This window comes from Mustela nigripes, chromosome 11 (genome assembly GCF_022355385.1).
Source record: "Mustela nigripes isolate SB6536 chromosome 11, MUSNIG.SB6536, whole genome shotgun sequence".
Taxonomy (NCBI): domain Eukaryota; kingdom Metazoa; phylum Chordata; class Mammalia; order Carnivora; family Mustelidae; genus Mustela; species Mustela nigripes.
The window spans coordinates 23,405,604-23,424,063 of NC_081567.1; the positions used below are offsets into that span (position 1 = coordinate 23,405,604).

General features: G+C 40.9%; 1 protein-coding gene across 1 annotated transcript in view; it reads left to right on the forward strand.

Moving 5' to 3' along the window:
* The window catches only part of DNAH3 (dynein axonemal heavy chain 3), a 173,739-nt gene that overhangs the window by 123,772 nt on the left and 31,507 nt on the right, over window positions 1-18,460 (forward strand). Inside the window, exons 42-50 of the mRNA XM_059415167.1 lie at window positions 1,961-2,255; window positions 4,047-4,226; window positions 8,303-8,426; window positions 8,955-9,111; window positions 9,353-9,496; window positions 10,466-11,129; window positions 13,148-13,313; window positions 14,805-15,021; window positions 16,071-16,253. Of these exons, the coding sequence (XP_059271150.1) occupies window positions 1,961-2,255; window positions 4,047-4,226; window positions 8,303-8,426; window positions 8,955-9,111; window positions 9,353-9,496; window positions 10,466-11,129; window positions 13,148-13,313; window positions 14,805-15,021; window positions 16,071-16,253 (2,130 nt within the window). The remainder of the gene's footprint in view (window positions 1-1,960; window positions 2,256-4,046; window positions 4,227-8,302; window positions 8,427-8,954; window positions 9,112-9,352; window positions 9,497-10,465; window positions 11,130-13,147; window positions 13,314-14,804; window positions 15,022-16,070; window positions 16,254-18,460) is intronic.

An 18,460-nucleotide genomic window follows, 5' to 3' on the forward strand; every position in this document is an offset into this window, starting at 1 on the left:
GGAACGTTGACAATCAAGTCAGACAGCTGGCAGGACCACAGCTGCTCCTGAAGATGGTGTGATAAGCAGAGGTGGATGTGTGCTGAATCCAGGACCCACTCTGGGGGCTGAGTGTTGTGCAGAAGCCCCAAGCACACAGGTCCAAAACTTTAATTCTCCTTAAAGAGCTTTGTCACCTGAACTCCAGAGGTCTGAAACCGTGCTGAATTCATGCAAATAAGAGAGTTCAATGCAGAGAAGATTTTAAGATCTGCTGAAAATTTTCCCCTTGTCAAACAAGTGTTCTTGTCTCTGAAACCCAATTTGCTTTAAACTCCATCTTGGTAGCAAAATAAGCATCTTGTGCCTGATCCTGCACTCAGAACCCCTTACCAGCTACATGGCTTTGGACAAGTGAGCCAAAAATTCTCCAGCCTCATAGGATTCCTGGTTAAAACTGCCGAGAATAGTATAGGGAAAACCTTCATAGCTCAACACCTATTCTCTTCATCAATACATCAATTCCTGCTCTGCCTGTTCCTTTTCCTTTGAGCAAATTACTTGTCAGAAGAAGCCCAGCTTTTTTCTACCAGTATACACAAAGTTGCCATGTTGCATAAACTCAGTTGGCACCATTGACATTATGATCTAGCTTTGCTTTAGGGGCATCACTTACATAAACCACAGTGTGAATGATGCTTTCTGGACTTGTGCAAACAGTGGCTCCATGCTGGCGCCTTCCAGCCTAGACATATACAGGAGATGTCAGCATATGATAGACATCTTCCATTCCCTTCCTCTGTTTCCATGGAGGAACCAAATGTCGCCAAATGGTTGATGACAGGGTTCAGGTTCAGAGAAGCCAAATTAAGGTAAGGTATTCCACTCAAAGTAATAGGGATTCCAGGAGCCCAAGACCAAGCCCTTACATTCTATCTGGGGTCTGAATAACAGGAAAAGTGTCGTAATCCCCATATTGGAAAACAAGTTTAAATGGGGATGGCTCCTAGAACCAAGCATCTGAGTGTTGGAAAAAGCAGATCAGGAATAAGTACAGGGAGTAGGGGCTGAGGATCACACCCCACCCTCCCAAGCCAGGAAGTAGGATGACATGAGAAGTGGACCTTGCCTGGGGCGAGGCAGACAAGTTGATTCAGAGCAATGATCTCGGGGGGCAATAGCTTTAGACTGATCCCTAGAGAGGGGCGCCTGGGTGGCTCAGTGGGTTAAGCTGCTGCCTTCAGCTCAGGTCATGATCTCGGGGTCCCGGGATCGAGTCCCGCATTGGGCTCTCTGCTCAGCAGGGAGCCTGCTTCCTCCTCTCTCTCTGCCTCTCTGCCTACTTGTGATCTCTGTCTGTCAAATAAATAAATAAAATCTTAAAAAAAAATTTTTTTTTTTAAATTAGACTGGTCCTTAATGAAATTGGTATCTATGCTATGGTAGTTTGGTGGTTAAGAATATAGACTTTGGGGGCACCTGGGTGTCTCAGGGGGTTAAAGCCTCTGCCTTCGGCTAATGTCATGATCCCAGAGTCCTGGGCTCTCTGCTCAGCGGGAAGCCTGCTTCCTCCTCTCTCTGCCTGCCTCTCTGCCTACTTGTGATCTCTGTCTGTCAAATAAATAAATAAAATCTTAAAAATATATATATAGACTTTGAAATCAAACAAGCTGGAATTCCAGTTCCTGCTTTTCCACTTACTTGCTATATTACTTGTGCAAATTGCAGAAGAACTATAGACCTCAGTTTCCTCATCTAAAAAAACAGAGCCAATATTGCCCATCTTGACATGCATGGTCTCATTTAATCCTCAAAACAGCTCAGTGACCTGGGTGCCATTATTATCCTGTATCACAGATGAAGAAACTGAAGCCCCTGGAGAGGTTAAATACTCACTCAAAATCGTAAGGGATGGAGCTGAATGCCAAAACCCAGCCTCCCTAGGCCAGTAACAAGACTGTCCCATGTCTTTGTGGTACAGGTCTCAGAACTCATCATCTCCACAATGGAGACAGCCAGACAGTCCTTCTTCTTGAAAACCTACGTGGACCATGAAATTCCAGTGCTGTTCGTGGGGCCCACAGGCACTGGCAAATCAGCCATTACCAACAATTTCCTTCTCCACCTTCCCAAGAGCACCTACCTGCCCAACTTCATCAATTTTTCTGCCCGAACCTCAGCCAATCAGACTCAGGATATCATCATGTCCAAGCTGGATCGGCGGCGGAAAGGCCTGTTTGGGCCTCCCCTAGGGAAGAAAGCGGTGGTATTTGTAGGTAAGGCATTAGCCTGAATATGAACATAACCAGATTCTTCTATGCTGCAGCAAACCAGAATCTCCTACCATACAGTCCTTCTACTCTAAGGGACAATGTATTTCTCCTTAATGTAATTTAGTATTCCTCCCCTCTCCTTTTCTTCTCCATATTTCTTCCTTCCTTTCTTCCTCCCACACTTTACCCCTCCCACTTCCCTCCCTTTCTCTCATCTTTAATTTTGTCTTTCCATTCTTTCATTACCCTGTATTTGTTGATCAAGTACTATATGTCGCATTTTCAGTAAGTAAGACCTAGTCCAGGTCTTTTTGCCTCAGTTAGGCTCCCAGTTTCTCCTGAGGTGACAATGAGCCTTTGGATCAGGGAAGGGTTACCTTGCAGTGAGAATTAATTCCAGAAGCGTGTTTACCCTCTTGCATCTCCAAAAACAACACTCACTTGGTGATAAACCCCTTATTCCATTTTGTGTCAGATAAAGGTTACCAGTAAGTGAAGAAACTTAATAACGGATAAATAATTATTTGTGAAATAAGCACATTGAGTTTCCCCAGGATTTTACCTGTTTACAAAGTACTTCCTCATTTATTTCCTTTGAGCCTAACATCCCTGTAAGGTTATTAACCATCATTACCATTTTACCAATCAGCTAATTGAGACCCCAGAAGGTTAAATTCTCTGTCAAACACCTAGAAAATTCTGGAGCCATGACCCAAACCCAGTTTTTTTTTTTAATGACAAACACAACATATTTTCCACTGTTTTACTGCTAACTCAGAGGTTTGTCTTTTAGTAAAAATAATGCCCTACTATTCTGAGTTATCTCATGTCCTTTCCTTAAAATTCATGTATTTATAGTGTATTATCTGTATTTATATCCTTGCCCACTAACATTAGCTTCTTAAAGGCTGAGATCCAATTTTATTTTGTTTCCTCTTTCTTTTCTTCCGTTTTCCCTTTCCTCCAAACTGTTCCCTTTCTATATCTATGGTATTTTCAGAAATAATTTAAGTTTTGCATCCAAATAGATCTAGGTTCAAATTCACTTTCTAACCCTAGGCATGTTATGATTTAACTTCCATGACCCTTAGCTCCTCACCTCTAACGTAAAGGTAATACTACCTTCCTTATAAAGTCATTATTTGGATTAGATGAGATAATATGTATAAAACTCCTGAAATTTTATCTGACACAAACTTGGCATTCAGTCAGTGTTCATTAGAGAAAAATCAAGAGAGCTTTCATCTATTAGTGTCTTCTATGTGCAGTGACCTGTTCACAATATGCTATTGGGGGGAATCAAACTCTGCCATTGAGAAAGTCACTATCCTTGCCATTCTCATTTTGCTCCTCAAAAACTCTAGCTCAAAACCTTTCTCCTATTGGGGTTCAATTTTTACTTGGTGATCAAATTATATACCCTGTTGGCTGGGATTATGACTGTCTTCCTCACTATCATATCCCCCCAAAATTAACAAAATGTTTAGCACATAGTATAGAATCAATATACTGTGATCGATGGAATGATAAAAATAATTAAATACCTGTTTGTTGATGCCAATCCATGTATCCTTAAAGTCACAGTGGGCAGAGATCTCAATGAGGCAGGAGAATGCAGAACCTAGGAAATCCTCTTCTCATATGGTCAGAATGTCCACTGGCTGAGCTCTGACTAGGGTGGGAATGGGGCAAGTAGGCACAGACTCTCCCAGGAGGGAATAGTTATCTATTGCCTCCTATGAGAACAAGGGATCCCAAAGACTTAAAATATGTGGCCATGCCTTCTTTCCCTAGATGACCTCAACATGCCAGCCAAAGAGGTGTACGGGGCCCAGCCCCCCATTGAGCTCTTGAGACAATGGATCGACCATGGTTACTGGTTTGACAAGAAGGACACGAGCAGGCTGGACATCGTGGATGTGCTGCTTGTGACAGCCATGGGGCCCCCTGGGGGTGGAAGGAACGACATCACTGGTACGTGAGAGAGAAAGTTGTTTCCTCTTTATCATCCAGCCGAGCCAGACCACCTTCATGGATGGAGGGTTGGTACAGGGCACTCTGTCCTGATGGAAGGTGGAGAAAAGTATATTTGGGCTGTAGCTGGAAGGGTTTAGGCTAGCTCCATGGAGCGGAATTTGAAGACTTCATGTTGAAAGTTGTGTGAAATGGACTTGAAAAGAGAATGTGAGAATATTTCCCTAAACCCTGGAGGAACTCTCCATATGAAAAGGAAAGTTCAGTGGGGTGATGGATTCACGGGTTGTGTTTTTTTTTTACAGTTCTTCAGATTGCCAAAGATAGAACAACTTACCCAAAGTGGCCTAGTCAAAATAATACTAATACTAATACTACTAATAATAATAATACAAATAAGAGTTCCTCCTATCATCTAACAGTTAGGAATGCATTTGCTTCAGGTGCAACTGGATTCTTGTAGGATCTGTATTTTAATTCTGAGATACATCCTTGCTTAAGAACATTAATACTGGGGTGCCTGGGTGGCTCAGTCATTGGGCATCTTTGACCTCACTCTCCCCTCTTACATTTAGCTTTCTTACCTATAAAATTTTTCATAAGGAAAATGAACAGGATAATCTTATTTGGTACATTGTGTACCAAAGAATAGCGACTCAAAAATGATCACTACCAAGACATGTACTCGTAAAATTGCTGGACTTTAAAGGAAAGGAAAAAGTCTTTTGGGCATCTAGGCACAAAAGACTACATGACTTTTGAGAGAAATAAAATTAGATCATCTTAAAACTGTTCAACCACAATGCTTTATGCCAGAAGGAAATGAAATGAGAATCAAGGATTTTATAGCCAGGAAAGCTGACTTTCAGATATAAAAGGAAAACTGTTATCAGAATGCAAGAAGTCAGATTTATGTCTACAAACCTTTTCTTGGGAACATACTAGAAAATGGGTTTCACATGATCAAAATTACTGTAAAGAAATAAGTTTTATGTGCAACTAATGGATCATTGAACACTACAACAAAAACTTATGAAGTACTATATGTTGGCTAACTGAACATAATGAAAAAAAGTTTTAAGAATAAAGTATTTCACTATGCAGCCCATCAAAAAAAACAAAATCTTGCCATTTGCAATGACGTGGTTGGAACTAGAGGGTATTATGCTGAGTGAAACAAGTCAGAGAAAGACAATTACATGATCTCTCTGATATGAGGAATTTGAGAGGCAGGGTGGAGGGTTGTGGGGGGTTGGGAGGGAAAAAATGAAACAAGATGGGATCGGGAGGAAGACAAACCGTAAGAGACTCTTAATCTCATGAAATAAACTGAGGGTTGCTGGGGAGTGTGGGGGTAGGGATAGGGTGGCTGGGTTATAGACATTGGGGAGGGTACATGCTATAGTGAGTATTATGAAACGTGTAAGCCCAATGATGCACAGACCTGTATCCCTGGGGCAAATAATGCATTATATGTTAATTAAAAAATAAAGTATTTCAATATTCAAAATTTATTAAAAAAAAAAAAGAAATAGAACAACTGGTAGTAAACATTAAATATATGGTTATTTGCTGAACTAAGACTACCTGGGAGAGATTACAATATGTAAAGGCTATGAGACCCAGTCTTGTAGATACAGAACAGTTGAAAATGGAGGGGAGATTAGGATAGCAAGTATACAAAGTTTTAAATTGTTTTCAGTTCTCATAATTGGTAGTGGTACCATATTCTTATTCTAAGATCTTTGTGTAAAGTAGGATTATACAAACAAATTATTGTGAAATTTTCTATTTCCACTGGCCCTTGTGTCCTTGAGAACAGGGAGTCTCAGTATGGAAGAAAGGAGATCAAGATGTAATATAAATGAAATTAAGAGAAAGCCCCGTGTTCAGAAATATCAGTAGTAACTCATGAGGTACTAGGTCTGGGAAATAATAAACAACTCATTAACACTGAACATGCCCAGCACCTAGATTGTTTTGAAATCCAATTTCCTACTAAAAGGAACCACGGCTTCTTAAGAAATGTCTGATTGCGTCTCTAGGACAGAAAATATACAAAATGAGCTTGTAACTTCTTGATATACCAGATAATGAGAAAGCTTTTAAAGGTTAAACAGTCATGTCAACAGGACTCAGTTGGCATCATAAGGAGGCCCTCACTGGCCAAAGATGGGAAAATTTGAGCTTCAACAATGATTGCAATTTTAATGGATTGGAATTTATCAAAATATACTTAAATCCATTAGTCTATTATAACAATGATAGTTGTTCATTTTCAGAGGATGGTAAGGAACCCATTTATTATCTTGAAAACTGATAAATAAATGGAAAGAGTCAAATATTTATCCGGATTTTCTTATACGAAATGTACTATGGTATAAGCAAATCCTAGAGGATTGAACTATAAAATATTACAACTAATATATGAAAAGAGATGGTAGAGTCAGAATATCACCATTTTACACTAATGAGTGAATTAGTGGATCTAGCCATTGAGCATCCATAGCTACCAACATCACAAAAGGAGAGATATCATTATGTCTCTAATGAAAGAATATACTATCATCTACCATCTGGCCCTAGATGGAATCTTAATCTGATCAAATCCCTAGATCCAGCTGCAAATTACTATGAAATGCATATGAGGACAAAGGAAAAGAATTAACTGTACCTTGAGTATGCAAGGAACAAAATCCTAACTGTGGAAACTCTACTGATCAAACAGCCCAGATACTCATCAGACAAAAGATGAAAGGGATGGAAGGGGAACCTATAAATTAAAAAAGACTTAAAAGACATATCAAACTTTTTTTTAACCGGGAGGGTTAAACTCTGGCATGTATATTGGGAGATAAAAACATAAAGAAATGCAAAAAAAAAAACAACATAAAGAAATGCAAGACAGCAAATTATTATAAAAGTCAGGATAATAGTAACCTTTGGAGAGAGACAGAGAGACTATGATTGGGATGGAATATATGGAGGAACATCTATGAAGGGTTGGCAAAGCTTCGTTTTTTGACTTAGATGGTAGACATAAGGGTGCTGACCTTATGATGATTCACTAAACTTTATATTATTTTTTGTCTGGTTTTCAGTATCTGCATTTATTTTATGTAATAAAATTCTTCTTAAAAACAGATATGCAGACAAATTTATAGAAATAGAAAATAGGTTGTCTGTTGCCAAGGGCTCCAGCGAAATGAAAAGTGACTGCTAATGGGTATAAGATTTCTTTCTAAGGTGATTAAAATGATGTTGGTTTCACAACTAAAATACTAAAAATGATTGAATTATGTTTACTTTAAATGGGTGAATCATATAGTATGTGAGTTATATCTCAATAAAGCTGATACATAGATATATAAATATAAATATATAGATATCTAATATTAGACAGGTAGGTAAATACAGATATAGGTAGATATGTAAGGATACCAAATTAATAGTGGCTAATTGGGGGAAGAATGGATTTGATATGTGGGTCAAAGATGACGCTCACTTTCTATAAAAATATTTCTGAATTGACTATTTTATAATGATCACATATTACCTTCACTTTTAAAAATAATCTTGAACACTAGTTTAGTGCTGTTAATAGGATTTCTGCAATCATGGAGATGTTCTGCATTTGCATTATGTGATACAAAAGCCAGGCACTAGCCACATGTTACTCTTGTGTACTTGAAATATGGCTAGTAAGACTGAGGAAATTATTTTTTAATTTAATATTAATTAGGTTTAGGGGCACCTGGGTGGCTCAGTGGGCCTCTGCCTTTGGCTCGGGTTGTGATCTCAGGGTCCTGAGATCGAGCCCCACATCAAGCTCTCTGCTTGGCAGGCCTGCTTCCCCCTCTCTGTCTGCCTCTCTGCCTACTTGTGATCTTGGTCTGCCAAATAAATAAATAATTTTTTTAAAAAATATATTAATTAAGTTTAAATAGCCACCTATGGTTAGAGGATGCCATATTGGATATCACAGCTCTAGAACAATAAGGCAGAGGAAAACTTACTCTTTCGTATCCCAAGATTCCAAGGCTCAGGAGGTATGTGTGAGTGTGTGTGTTTTCCAGGACGATTCACTCGCCATCTAAATATTCTTTCCATCAACGCCTTTGAGGATGACATTTTAACCAAGATTTTCAGTTCAATTGCTGACTGGCACTTTGGGAAAGGATTTGACGTGATGTTCTTAAGGTAAGAGGTTTCTGTGTCCATATACACTATGGAGTATTATGCCTCCATTAGAAAGGATGAATACCCAACTTTTGAATCAACATGGACAGGACTGGAAGAGATTATGCTGAGTGAAATAAATCAAGCAGAGAGAATCAATTATCATATGGTTTCACTTATTTGTAGAGCATAACAAATAACATGGAGGACATGGGGAGATGGAGAGGAGAAGGGAGTTGAGGGAAATTGGAAGGGGAGGTGAACCATGAGAGACTATGGACTCTGAAAAACAATCTGAGGGTTTTGAAGGGGCGGTGGTGGGAGATTGGGGGAGCCAGGTGGTGGGTATTATGGAGGGCACATATTGCATGGGCACTGGGTGTGGTGTATAAACAATGAATTCTGTTACACTGAAAAGAAATAAATAATTAAAAATTTTTAAAAAGATAATTTAAAAAAAAAAAGAGGTTTCTGTGTCTTCCACAGTACTGGCCTCTATCCTCAGTTCTGGCTCCTACTTGATGAATCTGCCTTTCCCTTCCTCCCAAGGTATGGAAAGATGCTGGTACAAGCTACTATGACAATTTATAAAGCTGCAGTGGAGAACTTCTTGCCAACCCCCTCCAAGTCTCATTACATCTTTAACTTACGGGACTTTTCACGAGTTATCCAAGGGGTACTGCTCTGCCCGCACACTCACCTGCAGGTCAGACACTACCATTTCTGTTATCAAGTTCACTCAGCAATATCCTTAGCCGCATGGAATAAAGAGCATAATAGTAATAGCTAACTTTTATTAAGCATTTATCTCTGCTAGGCCTTGTGCTAAGTATTTTATAAACATTATCTTCTTTAATATAGCTCAGTCAACCCCAGGATTTAGAAAGAGAACTACCACCTCTGGTCCCACCTACCATTCATACAAATAACTAACCCTGGATTTTCAGGATGTGGAAAAATTTATCCGGCTGTGGATCCATGAGGTTTATCGGGTATTCTATGACCGTCTGATTGACCATGAGGACAGACAGGTCTTCTTCAACATGGTGAAGGAAACCACATCCAATTGCTTCAAGCAGACTATGGAGAAGGTAAGCCAGACCCTATGAGCATTTGGCCCAAGAAATGGTCCCAAATACTTGACTATGTTAGTCTCAGATTTCAAGTTTTCAAGTTTGCTTGCTAGTGGAGACTCAGAACTCTGCTTTCTGAATCTCAGGAAACGGGATTGAGTCATCTAGTCACTTGATTTGATATTATACTTGGCGCAACTTTGTTTCACTTCCCTGATAACATATACATTTGTATCCATTCAAAGTAGTTTATGAGCTGATGTAATTGTTTATAATTAACTTGAAATACACTTTTAAGTTTAATTAATTTGTGAGTTAAAAAATGAACTGTAAAATTTTTATGGTTTGAGGCCCTGGTAAAGCCCAAGTAGAAGAGTGTCATGGTTTCCCATTTGTAAATATTTTCTCTTTCCTGTTTTGATGTAAGAAAAGTTGTTTTTAGCCTATGCATTTACATCATCTAGTTGTACCTCTATTTTTTTTTGTACCTCTATTTTTAAGAAGCTGTGATTTCTCCACAGAAAAATTGCAGGTGTTTCATGTTGCATCCAGAGGCTAAGTGCAGAAGCACTACCAGGTTCTAATATCAGGAAGAGAAAGCATCTAGAACATTCCTACTCTAGCCACAGAGTGGGGACCAAAGGTAGCACCTGTACCCTTATTTGGAGAAGGAGCAAGCACACAGAAAAATTGGTGCCTATCCTTTTTGGATGATCCACTGGGATCTCACAGTCTGACCACCAACATTTTAACAATTTGGCAAACAGATTAACTCTCACTTTCATGCTTTTTTTCTAATGCCCTTTTATCATAGTCTTTATACCCATCAGATCCAAATATAATGTTATTAAAAAATTATTGATGAACCCTTGCTTTGGAGAATACGTTCAAGAGGAAACAAGCATATCTCTTGTTCCCTCCCTCTATACCTGCCACCTTGATTGGGCCACTGGTGGAATGCCTGGCTGAGATTTATCTTTCCCACAGGTCCTCATTCACCTGTCACCCACTGGAAAGATTGTTGACGATAATATCCGTAGCCTCTTCTTTGGAGATTATTTCAAGCCACACAGTGACCGCAAAATCTATGATGAGATCACTGACCTGAAACAGCTCACAGTGGTCATGGAGTTCTACCTGGAAGAATTCAACATCAGCAAGGCCCCCATGTCCTTGGTCATGTTCAGGTTTGCCATTGAGCACATCTCCAGGATCTGCAGGGTCCTGAAGCAGGACAAAGGCCACTTGCTCCTGGTGGGCATCGGGGGCAGCGGGCGACAGAGTGCCAGCAAACTGTCCACATTCATGAACTCATACGAGCTATACCAGATTGAGATCACCAAGAACTACTCAAATCACGACTGGCGGGAGGATCTGAAGAAGATCATGCTGCAGGTTGGAGTAGCCAACAAGAGTACCGTGTTCCTCTTTGCTGATAACCAAATCAAGGATGAATCCTTTATCGAGGACATCAACATGCTTCTGAACATAGGGGATGTGCCCAACATCTTCCCAGCTGATGAGAAGGCTGACCTTGTAGAGAAAATGCAAATGGCAGCCAGGACAGAAGGCGAGAAGATCGAAGTCACTCCTCTTTCTATGTATAACTTCTTTATTGACAGGGTGAAGAAGAACCTTCACATTGTCCTTGGTAAGAAGCAAACTCAGTTTGCCCCTCTTCTCTCGAGTGCCTTAAACTCAATCCTCTTGCAGTAGTCCAAGGATTAATCTAGCCATGGCAACCACCCAGGGGTTTGTGCCTAAATTCCTGTGGAAAATGACCTTCTAAACCACTATTTCATTTTATTATTTTTTTTAAAGATTCCATTTATCTATTATTAGAGAGAGAGAGAGAGAATGAGAGAGAGAAAGCATGAGAGGAGAGAGGTCAGTGAGAGAAGTAGACTCCGTGTCAAGCAGGGAGCCCAATGTGGGACTCGATCCTGGGACTCAAGGATCATTACCCAAGCCGAAAGCAGTCGCTTAGCCAACTGAGACACCCAGGCGCCCTAAACCACTATTTTAAAACTGTTCCACTTGTCTCAATTCTTTTTGTTTTTTAAGATTTATTTATCCATTTCAGAGAGAGAGAGGGAGAGGGGGAGAGAGCAGGGGAACAGGCAGAGAGAGAAGGAGAGAGAGAATCTCAAGTAGACTCTGCACTGAACACCGTGCCCAATACAGGGCTCTATCTCATGACCCTGAGATCATGACCTGAGCTAAAATCAAGAGTTGGATGACTGGGGCACCTGAGTGGCTCATTGGATTAAAGCTTCTGTCTTCAGCTCAGGTCATGATCTCAGGGTCCTGGGATTGAGCCTCACATCAGGCTCTCAGCTCAGCAGGGAGCCTGCTTCCTCCTCACTCTCTGCCTGTGTTGCCTACTTATGACCTCTGTCTGTCAAATAAATAAATAAAATATTTAAAAAAAGAAAAGAGTTGGATGACTGACTGAGTCACCCAGGCGCCCCTCCTTTTTTTTTTTTTTAATTTAAATTTTACTTAGTTAACATACAATGCAATATTGGTTTCTGGAGTAGAACAACACCCAGTGCTCATCACAAGTGCCTTCCTTAATACCTATCACCACCTAGCCCCTCACCACATACTCTTCTCAATTCTCTAAATTCTCCTCTGAACCTTCTCCTTCCTTTTAGTGCATTACCCTGGTGGCTCACATCTGAAGTTCTTCACTCTGAATGACAACCTCAATCTATCCAAAACACCTAAGGGCTGTAATTAATACTTTTCTCTCATGTTATCATGTCGTGTCAATTTTTACCTCCTCCTTTTTTTTTACAACCACCTATTTATCTCCATCTCCACCCCCTTTGCATTAGCTAAATTGCCATCATCTTGCCCAGCCTCACCTCTGCAAACTTCGAACTATTCTATGTCTATTCTTGTCCATTCCAAAGATTTTTGTTCCACTGACTCATGGGTTTTTTTTTTTTTGCATGTATTGCAAATTTGATTGTTATATGTACACACACACACACACACACACACACACACACACACACACACACTTAATATGCCTTCTATCAGGATAAATGCCAAAATTCCTAATCTGTGGTTTTATAAGGCTACCTCCCATACTTTCCTCTTTATTCTCTCCACCCTCCTCTCAAACCAAGCTTCCCCTTCTCTCTCTGTTCTTCAACCACAGTGACTTCCTCATATTTCCACCTGTGTATCATGCTTCCTCCTACCACATTGAGCCTAAATTAAAAATGTATGGAATTTAGCCAGAATCTGTGCTTGGATGGAGATGGGGTCAGAAACAAGCCGATGGCCCCCACTCAGTTTCCATAAATAACTGGTATGGGGCATCCATGGTTCCCTTATGTCTGAGTCAACACAAATAGAGCAAGAAGATCAAAGGGCACAAACCATGCTGGCTAAGTGATGCAAAATATCTGGAAAGGAGAACAAATGGGCTTGGGAGACCAGTCAGAAAGTTATTATAATTTCTGAATTCCCATCATAAAGTTGAATGAAAATACCCTATGATTCCCCTGTGCTTCCCAGGCATTCATCATAACTATTCCCATTATACCCCTGGAGTAGCTACAGGAAACCAACCCTTTACCCATCAGAATCCTTGGAAGGAACTGCCTGGCTCCTTGCCTTGGAGGAAGGAAACTAACCAAGTCTGTTTTTCATCAGCCATGAGCCCAGTTGGGGACGCCTTCCGGAACCGGCTGCGGATGTTCCCTTCACTGATCAATTGCTGTACAATTGACTGGTTCCAGTCCTGGCCCACGGATGCCCTGGAGTTGGTAGCCAACAAATTTCTGGAAGATGTGGAGCTGGATGACAATATTCGGATAGAGTAAGCATTAGCTGCATTTGTGTACCCTAACCAAATATTCCAGAATGAAAATCCAGATGTTGGCTGTGTTGTTATTATTGTTTTTAAGATTTCTCAATTTCTGCATAGAAAATCACATTTAGTTAGATATTTAAACACCTTTGCTGAAAAAGAATGAAATTTCATTGTTCAGATTTGTTCTGGAGGTGCACTGTTGTCATAACTATGAGAACCTAGCTCTAATAATATAGCTATTTCAATAGTTATAGAGCATACCTTCTCAGTAGGGGTGACATTGCTGTCAAGGAGATGAAAATTGGTTATTATTAGGGTGGGAAAAAAAACTTAGTCTTTTATATGTAAAATACAGATATACAAAAACAGCCCACAAGTCACTTAATTTTAGCTAGAGTAAGGGAAAATATGGGAATGTTGACCTTCCTGGGTGCCCCATGAAGCCAATGGTCATGTCATCTGCTTTGTCTGACTCTATATCCTTAGTGTTTAGCAGGTGTCTGGACATAGTAATTCAGTTACTGTTTATTAAATGAATGAATGGAAAATGAAGAAGTAGGTAAAGGTCAGAATATTGATGGCTCTAAATTCCATTTTAAGAATGTTGCACTTCATGCTCTCAGCCAGAAGTCCCTTTACTTGGGTCCATAGGCTCATGAACAGAATTCAGAGGATCAGTTAATGTGAATGGAGAAAAATTATATGTTTATTTTCATGGACATCTAACTGGCATATTGAAATTCTTTCAATAATGAATGTAGACAGTATATCCCAGTAGGATTAGCAGGACTTGTTACCAACAGGACTCACAATTGTGTGTGTTTTTAATAATTCACTCAGTCATTATAGATACATCGGTGTATCATTTCCAAAGTTGTGGCGGGTTTTAGATCTGCTGCCCAGTCTTATCATTTAATATAGAGGTCAGCAAAGCATGATCTCCTGGCCAAGTCCAATTCACAGCCTCTTTTTATAAATAAAGTATTATTGGAACACAGCCATGCCATTTTCCCCCCACACAACAGCAGACTTCAGTAGTTACCATTATTCAATCATGCGTACCATTGATTTTACTATTTGGCCCTTTCCAGAAAAATTTCGCTGATCCTGGGCATATAACAAATTTCATTTTTAAAATATTTTGAGAATAATTTCAACATAATTGATTCCTTTTGTAATCCAATGTATTTTGCTTTATGCATTTTAAAACATCATTCATCAGACTGTCAAAGATGAAGAGTTCCTGCTTAAGCCCTGGTGATTCACCAAAGTGATCAGAAGTAGGAATTACTCCCTTGAAAATCATTCTAGTAAGGATATATATATATACATCTCCAAAACTTCTCACAGCTCTTTTGACCTGTCTTTGAGGATTTGGGGCTCTACCAGGCCATAGTCAGTGTGTACCTTCTCAAATCCTCACATGGATAGCCACAGCTGTGCTAGGTCTATCTGGAGAACACGGCACCTGCCTAACCATCCTTTTGTCCTCGGTAGGGTTATCTCCATGTGCAAATATTTCCAGGAGAGTGCGAAAAACCTGTCACTTGATTATTACAACACACTTTGCAGACATAACTACGTCACCCCTACCTCCTACCTCGAATTGATCCTAACCTTTAAGACCCTCCTCAATACCAAGAGGCATGAGGTTGATATGATGAGGAGCCGTTACCTGACAGGTCTGCAGAAACTGGAGTTTGCATCTTCACAGGTGAGCACTGCTGCAGCAGAATGGGGACAGAGAGGTCCAGGCTTAGGTGGATGCAGTGGGGTCACTATGTAAAGACAGCATCTACTCCTAGACTTGCAGAGCTCACCTTGAGTGCCTCAGCCTCAACCCAGCCCTAAGAGATTCTGTATTCCTTTAAGATTTTGGTATTTTATTCATCATGGATGAACCCTGAATGTGTTATCTCACTCCTTGGGCCTCAGTTTTGTCTTCTGTATGAAGGGGCTGTGTTCCACACAAAGAAACCACGATGCAGAGAGCCCAGAAGATTTGACGAGACCATACATGCAGCCTCATGAGTAGGCAGTGCAAGTGGTCAGGCCAAAACTGAAACTCCAGCTCTGCATAATTCCAGAACCTGTGTTCCTAACCAGGCCAGCATGCTTGCTGGAGACAGTGGTTGCAAGATTATGAAACCCTTCTCAAATATGCCTCTGAGCTGCCTTTAGAAGGTAGAATCAGGACTGTTGGATCCAAAAAAATGGTACAATTCTCCTGAAAGGTAATGAGCTCTCCACCATTAGAGGTGTTCAAACACAGGTTGGAAAACCACTTAGCAGGAATGCTTTAGAGGGCATCAGACTATTGGGGAAAGTGGCCTTGAAAGTTCCTCTTATTCTGAGTATCTCAGATGTATATGTTTTCTTCGTTGACTAAAAAAAAAAAAGTGAGTTTTTTTTTCCCTAACTTAATTTTATTCTATCTCTCCCTGCCCCCTGTACTAAAATTTAGTATGGGCTCAAGAGCACAGAGGAAACTGTACCTTTAAAAAGAATGTTTAAGTTTACCATTCTCTGTCTAGTGTCTAGCCCCATGCTTGATAATTTACAACACCTAGTATGAACTCAGCAACTAAGCATTGAAAGATCAAAGAGGAAAATTCCAGCCAACAAATTCATACCCAGTACCACAGTAAAATCATTAGTACTTTCTGCCTATATGACAGTTTGGAGAATTGTTTCAACTCCTGCCAACCGTGCCACTCTCAGCATTGACATAACTGACTCCCCTACCCCCTACCCCTATCCTAGGTAGCAGTAATGCAAGTACAACTGACTGCTCTCCAGCCTCAACTCATCCAGACATCCGAGGAGACAGCCAAGATGATGGTGAAAATTGAGGAGGAAACGAGAGAAGCTGATGCCAAGAAACTTCTGGTGCAGGCAGATGAAAAAGAAGCCAATGCTGCCGCTGCCATTGCTCAAGGAATCAAGGTATAAAAAGCCAAGAGGAAATGGGAGGGAAGCAGCATTTTTCAGGCTTATCCCTTCTCTCACTAGAGCCTAACACAGCCCTGCAGGGTGTGTATCTTGTTACTTTTTCCTCATCCACTCTGCTCTGGCCACTAGCCTCCTAACTATTCCTCAGAGAAACACAAAGGCACTCTCCCACCCCAGGGCCCTTGCACTGGCTGTTTTCTGTCTGTCTCCTTCACCTCCATCATGTCTTTGCTCAGATGTGCCTGGAATGTTACAGGTGTGGAGTCAATCATTGTCAAATGACAGAATGTTGAACCTAGAAGACCCTACTTGAAGGTGATTCATATATCAAAGAATAGCCCTGGGAAGGGCTTCATCAACATTCTGGTATTAGAAGAAAACCTATTCATGTGAAATTCAGATGATATGTATTTCTCAGCACTTTCAGTTGCACAGTTCCATTTGGCTATCATGACTGCCTTGAACTTAGGAATCTACAGTATCAATGACACTGAAGTTTCATGCCGAAGCAACTTTTCAGAGTTGCACAGCTACTCAGTGGGTTTAGAATCCAAGGCAATTGGCACTTAGCTCAAGATACTTGTCCCTCCTCAGCAGTTAGAAAATCTTCCTTGACCATTCTTAAAAAAAAAAAAAAAAAGGTTGAATGAGAAGTTGCTTATGTCTGGCTTCTAGGATAAATAAGTCATGGGGCACATTCTTGAAAAGGGCAGGCCTTCCAGACTGGCTTTTCTCCAGTGAGTCCTGAGACCTGGCCTCTAATACCTCCCTGGTCTCAGAGTCACACAGCGAATGCCCTGGAGAAGAGAAATGGGTACTCACCCATAGTCCCAGGTGCACAGCCAGGTGCCCAGTGGAACCATAAAAGATGGTGACCACCAGGGACCAGAATCCAGGGGGGTGTTTTGCCAGGCCAAGATGATAGTAATAGCTACTACTTATCAGCACCATCCTGGTTTCTTGTAATCCTTCATTTAACAAATATTTATTGAATACTTGCTGTGTGCTGGCCCCTTCCTAGGCAGCGGAGCAAGACAGACACAATTCCTTCCCTCATGGAGACTATATTCTCTCGTCCTTGATTTACGCTGCCTTTTATCATTCCAACATGAAACATGCAAAGCACATGATGTCATTACCAGCTTACAGATAAGGAAATTATGGTACAAGAACTATAATGACTTCTCCAAGGTCATATGGCTACCGAGTGATGGAATCTGGGTTCAGGCCTAGAGTTCTCAGATTCTGAAGCCCTTGCATTTGACTCTTATTCCAGAAATGGCAAACTTGCAGTGAGGGAGTGCATATTTACACTGTGACACACACAGTATTTTTTAAAAATCTGAAATAATCCTCCACTTGTAAAAAAAAAAAAATAATCAAAAGATTTCAAGTAAGACTTCTAAATGTTCAGTTTTTCTTACAAGAACATCAAGCATTCTGGCAGCACTGGACCTGCATTCCTGGGTTGCGGCCATCAGCAGCTTTGACTCGACGCTGCCCCATGGAGGTTCCAGTTCAACAAAGCCCCACCCAGTTCACTTCCCACAGTCAGATCACAGGCTTGGCCCCAAGCGATGCATGAATTTGCAATTCTTCCATGGTTTTATACTAGAATTGGGGCTCAGGATTTGCTCTGCTCCTTTCAAAACTCAATTTTCTCATCTATAAAATGGGGATACCAAAAGAAAAACATGTAAATTTTTTAGTGTGTGTCCAACACACAGAGTTTAGTGGCACACATTTATTCTCTAAAACTATTGTTCTTCACCTTGTACCAAGTAGACTTGCCCGTTTGAAAAAGGACAGCCTCTTTCCACGTGTGGGTACCATCGGCCCCAGGATTCTGCTGCATAATGGCAGGGGCAAACAGGGACTGGCTGGAGGTGACATGGAGATGACCCACCACACCCATTCCTGGGCAGTAAACGCCGCCTTGGGTTTCGGTGTCAAGGGTGAGGTGCAAGGTTTTGCCATCTCATCCCTGATTGTCAGGAGTGACATCCTGGAGGTGAGTCACGAGGTGCATCCAGGGAGGAAAAGAAGCTGTGCTTGCTCTGAGTTTCCCCGAGGACCAGAACCCCTCCCTGTACTTCAACTTAGAGTTACAGTCCTTCTCCCCACGAGGACTAGAATTTTCTCCAGTCTCCTCCCACCCCTGGAAATGAGACATCCTCGGGGAGCCCCCAGTATGGTGACTC